This window comes from Cucurbita moschata, unplaced genomic scaffold (assembly GCF_002738365.1).
Source record: "Cucurbita moschata cultivar Rifu unplaced genomic scaffold, Cmos_1.0 Cmo_Scf00002, whole genome shotgun sequence".
In the NCBI taxonomy this organism is placed as follows: Eukaryota; Viridiplantae; Streptophyta; class Magnoliopsida; order Cucurbitales; family Cucurbitaceae; genus Cucurbita; species Cucurbita moschata.
In genome coordinates, this window is record NW_019268518.1 from 1,119,687 (window position 1) to 1,125,060 (window position 5,374).

Sequence of the window (5,374 nt, forward strand, 5' to 3'; positions counted from 1 at the left end):
TTTTTTTTTTTTTTTTTCTTTCTTTCTTTTGAAGTGACCCATGACTCCCTGTCATATCCTTCTTTTTCTTTTCTTTTTTTTTTCTTTTTTTTTTTTATTTCATTTTGTTCTATTTTATTCATTTATTTTATTTAGTTATGTCTCTTTGGACAGCTGGATATTACAAACTCATTCCCGACATTGAAGAACTTTAAAGAAACCTTGAAAATCGAATCTGAGAATACAATCAAATTCATCGAGTGAAACTAATCCCAATTAATTTCTACACCTTCAAGGAGTATTTCCATAGAAGACCATGAAGAGAATTAACTCCAAGAACTTGCCCAATTGAAGAAAATCAGTTGCAGGTATAATCTACAGTTAAGTATCGAATTCCTATTTATGTTCCATTTTTCTTCAAATTGAGTACTTCTTTAGCTCTAGAGGATTGAGATGAGAAACTTTGATGAAGAAATCGAGAGGTAAAACGTCCTAGATCAAGCTACCCAATAGATCGATCCTCTGCATTTTTTGGGCGAGTAGCAGATTGAGAGAAATTTCTTAAAATTAAGGTCCCACACTTAAAGACGTTCCACCAAATCAATTCCTTTAGCTAGAGTGAAGAATAAGGAAGAGGTTCCATGAAGAAACCGGACCCTAAAAATCCCTAGAATCGGCTGCCCAATGAGATATTTCTGGGTAAAGCTCCGATGAGGAATTAGTTTTCCGACGAAGTTTGGAAGGGGAATAACTTTAGCTACAATCCAAAAGAAGGTTTTAAATCAATCTCTGACTCTTCCTTGTAACACCATCTTTAAGTTTCATGAAGAAATCGAGAGAAGAAACGCTTTGAATGGAGCAATGGAGGAGTGTTTTCAGGAGGTAGCGTTATGCACCATAGATGTCTTCTCCCTATCCAGAGGAAGAAGACGATGGCATGATCGTTTGTTTAACTGAATGGGTCATGTCAAATCAAACTGTGACCCTCCCTAGTTTTTCTCAATTTTAACCCTTTTCTAGATCATTTCTCATGAAAAATTTTATGGTTCCAGAAACTAGACACTCTAAGAAATATGTGAAAAAATTTTTGAAGTACTTCGGATACCAAAAGCTTGAGAACAGAGGTCCCGAACGTCAACGATGAGGTAAGTAAGCATCTTAGACTTTTCTTAAAAAATATTTGTTGGAGTCACTTAAAATTTAGTATGAACCTTAAAAAAAATATGAATTAAGGTAATATGAAAGGAAAACACCCCGAACCGAGGGTTAATGCGTGAACAAATCAATTTACTTGAGATTTAAGTAACATTAAAATAATTTACTAAATGAACTCTGTTACTTGTGAAATTTTAAATGAACTTTGTTGCCCATAAAATTTTATTGTTGAGCATATTATATATGAAATGTGGTGGTCACTAGATAGCTAAACAATCGCTATCAAACTTTGTACTATGCCTATCTTGTGATGATTAATGACATGGTAAAGTTTGAAAGCTATTGAATCATGTTAAAGGTTAAACCATGAATTAGGGCATAAAAGGACCAAAATGCCCCTATGACCTTTTAAGGTATTTTAAGGACTAAAAACCGTTGCTACTTCTTATATGACCCATTCCTAAGGACATAATGTGATGTTTATGATTTCAAGTCGATTAGAGCAAGTTTGAAACCTAAACCAAGTTAGGGTCTAAGAAATGCTAAAGGGAATACCACAGCAAATTCTTACCTCAAGACTCTTCTAGAACCCTCTAAAGAATATATTATGACTCTTTGACTGTCTAAAATAATACATGCATGTTACTATGATGGGTTCAAAAGCTTAAGACAACTTATGACTCAAGAAATTAAGAACCTTAGAAACTTACCAGATAAATAACTAGGAACAATACCACAGAAGCTCTAAAGTTATCATGATGTGAAAGAATGTTAGATAATACTCCAATCATGCCCAAAGTGGCCCATGACCTCCCACCACGCAATTCTTTCCGAGGCCCATATTTTTCTCTTCTAAATGAGATGTCTTGCACCATGTTTTTCTTAGCAGGATGTCATATTCGGCCTCATCCTTTCCATCACCTAGATGAGATGTCCTGCACCAAGATAAGAGTACCCTAATCATGATTAATGTAGGATGTTATGTTCATGTTTAACACCAATTATGTGACCTCCTTGGTGTTTCATGGGGAGTAATCTAGGGTCTATTAGGGACAACTACAAGAAGAGAGTAAATTACCTTAGCCATGAATCAAGAACCTCTTAAAACCTCCCACAACATGTTCATGATTCAGATTATGCCACTTGGAACGTATGAAGCCTTGGGCAAAGATATTCAAGCTGTATGGCAGGACAAGCCTTGGATGTAGGAGCAAACTACATCATTTGGAGCGTTAGAAGTCTTGGATGTCGGTTTTCAGACTACATTGCTTAGAATGTAAGAAGCCTTGAGCATAGGTATTCAGGCTATGCCGCTTGGAATGCATGAAGCCTTGAACATAATTTTTCAGACTGTATTGCAGGGCAGGGCTTAAATGCGGTTCAGACTACGTCGCTTGAAACGCATGAAGCTTTGGACGTAGGTTCAAACTGTGTCGTTTGAAACGTATGAAGCTTGGACACAATTTTTAGGTTTATAACTAGTACCTAAATCCTAGAGGGAGTGTCTTGGATAACGAACCAAGAATAGAACAAGAACCAAGAAAGTAACCAAGAACAAGACAACAATCAATGACTAAAACATGGATCAAGATCCAAGTTTCGAAGATGAGAACCCAGAACCATAGTACTAAGGTCCTTAGATCAGAATCAAGATTGAGACCTCAGAATCAAAGGACCAAGATCTTCAGGCTAGATCATGATAAGAACTCAGTCAAGAACATGACTAAAGTGCCTAAGCACTTGCAACAAGAACTAGAACAAGAAAAGAAAGAGTGTAGTACCCAAGCATAAACGGTAGTCACACGCAACTCGTGGCGAAGAAGTTGAATTGTTGTGACTGCTTGCTGATTTTGTCATTGGCTTCATCTAAGGACTCATTATGGTATTAGGCGCACAACCATGAGAGGAGATGTTGGTGAATACGTGATAGACTCAATTTTTTTTTTTTTTTTTTTTTTAAACATTTTTACATTTTTACAGTTACCTAAATGAATTTGTAAAATTGAAGGAAACTTGTGTTTTGCTGTAATATCATTATTTTCAATTGTTTATTGTTATTTTATTAACAATCACACGTTTATTAATAATTGCTAATTAAATGTCATCCAATCATGTTGAGATTTAGATAAGGCAGCATTCAGTTATTAGAAGCGTGTTCATGTTCCACCCCTTTTCACACTAACATCTTCCAAAAACTTAGCCTGTAAGCGACACACAGAAAGCGAACCCACGCCCACACGCCCACACGGCTTCAACCTTCACACTGCCTTCCACTCTGAAACAACATACATATATAAACCCATTTCCCCTTCACTCTGAAACAACATACATATATAAACCCATTTCCCCTTCACTCTGAAACAACATACATATATAAACCCATTTCCCCTTCACTCTGAAACAACATACATATATAAACCCATTTCCCCTTCAAACCTCCCAAAACCTTCAACCCCATTTCACCATGGGAAGAACACTCGACGCTCTTCTCGGAAGGAATTTCAGAGCCTCCAAATTCCGCCCTCTTCTCAACCTCACCCTCTCTCGCCTTGCCATTCTCACCAACCAACGCCGTCTGAGGCGCTCTCAAGCTCAATCCGATGTTCTCCAACTCCTCCAACTCCACCACCAACAACGCGCCCTTCTTCGAGTTCGTTTCTCTCTTTCCCTCCCCTTTTCATGTTTTGTTTCACTCATTTTTTTTTTTTAATTTTTGTTGATTTCTTCTTTCTTTTTTGATAGGTGGAGCAAGTGATCAAGGACCAGAATGCCTTGGATGCGTATGTTTTGATAGAAGGGTACCTCAATCTCTTGATTGAAAGAGCCTCCCTCCTCGAACAAGAAAGGTTTTCCTAGTCTTCCTTAAAGATTCCTTGTTTTGTTTTGAATGGTCGATTTTAGTGGGTTTGATTTAATTTGATTTGCTGGTGTTGAATGCAGAGAATGCCCTGAGGAATTGAAAGAGGCGCTTGCAGGGTTGCTATTTGCTGCTTCAAGATGTGGGGATTTCCCTGAACTTCACGAGATTAAGTCCGCTTTGACCTCTCGTTTCGGAAAGGAATTCACTGCTCGTGCAGTTGAATTACGCAACAACTGTGGAGTCAATCATTTGGTGAGTTTGACTTCATTTATTGATTTTATATGCTCTGTTTCCTTATTCATCTTATGCTCTGTTTTCTGTAGTTAATGCAGAAACTTTCCACGAGGCACCCAAATTTGGAGAGTAGAATGGATTTGCTCAAAACCATTGCTTCCGAGAATGGAATTACTCTGCAACTCGACGAAACCCCTCTTTCCAATGAGGTATGCAACTTAACCCTTATTATTATTATTTAAATGAAAATTGTAATTTTGTTTCTAATCATCACATGAAAAACAGGCCAGAAACTCTAGACAAAACCAACCGGAGACAGATGGCGGAGTGGGAGAGAATTTGAAATTCTCCACTGAAGTCCCATCTGGATCGAAACAAAAGTACAAAGATGTGGCGGATGCAGCACAAGCCGCTTTTGAGTCGGCAGCTCAAGCAGCAGCTGCGGCCAGAGCTGCCATGGAGCTCTCCCGCCCTGAATCACAAGACCCTGATGGTCCAAGCAGCCCGGGCCCTGGGTCTGCAACGACTTCATATCACAAACAAGTGCAAAAGGAATCCGATGTCGAAGCCAAACCCAAATTGGAAATTGAATATGAATATGGGAGAGAAGAAGAAGGCAGCAAAGTCACACCAAAACCAGAAGTAAAGAATTCAATGTGTGGTTGTTCTTCGAACAGAGAGTTGTTTGTTAAAGAAAACAGAGAGATGGATGAACAGAGAGCTACAAATATTGAAATTGGGGAGGAGATGGAAGCGAATTTAGAGAAGGCAGAGATAACTGAGAAACCAAGCTTTGGTTTAAATTTGGAGAAGAAGCCAATTTTAGTGAGAACAGGAAGAGTGCGTGGATACTGATGAACACATATGTATGGAATTTTGTGTCCCATAATTTGGTTTTGGTTTTTCTCTAAATATTTTTTAATATATATTTGTTGGTTTGGATAGACAGAGGAGGTGTGTAATTATGTGGTTTTATTTGGGAATTTTGGCAGTTCGGGAAACTCAACATTTTTGTTTGTTTTACATCGTATATTCACATGATTTTTTTTATAATTTTCCTTTAAATCTTTCTTTTTTTGGGAATCCCAATTATTAAATTAAGTAAACTGTTCAATTTTTTTTTTTTTTTTTTTTTTTTTTTTTAAA

The 5,374-nt window shown here is 37.5% G+C and overlaps 1 protein-coding gene across 3 annotated transcripts; it reads left to right on the top strand.

Moving 5' to 3' along the window:
- Window positions 1–3,534: 3,534 nt before the first annotated feature.
- Window positions 3,535–5,269, top strand: LOC111429823. 3 transcript variants are annotated; one of them, XM_023065855.1, is made up of 6 exons: window positions 3,535–3,784; window positions 3,877–3,980; window positions 4,075–4,246; window positions 4,318–4,437; window positions 4,514–5,107; window positions 5,164–5,269. In XM_023065855.1, the coding sequence occupies exons 1-5, from the start codon at window positions 3,599–3,601 to the stop codon at window positions 5,081–5,083; spliced, it is 1,152 nt and encodes a 383-aa protein (XP_022921623.1). In that variant the 5' UTR covers window positions 3,535–3,598; the 3' UTR covers window positions 5,084–5,107; window positions 5,164–5,269. The 3 variants fall into 3 exon arrangements, with proteins under 3 accessions (XP_022921623.1, XP_022921631.1, XP_022921615.1); XM_023065863.1 differs by having other exon boundaries at window positions 4,514–5,104; window positions 5,161–5,269; XM_023065847.1 differs by having other exon boundaries at window positions 4,514–5,101; window positions 5,159–5,269.
- The last annotated feature ends 105 nt before the right edge of the window (window positions 5,270–5,374 follow it).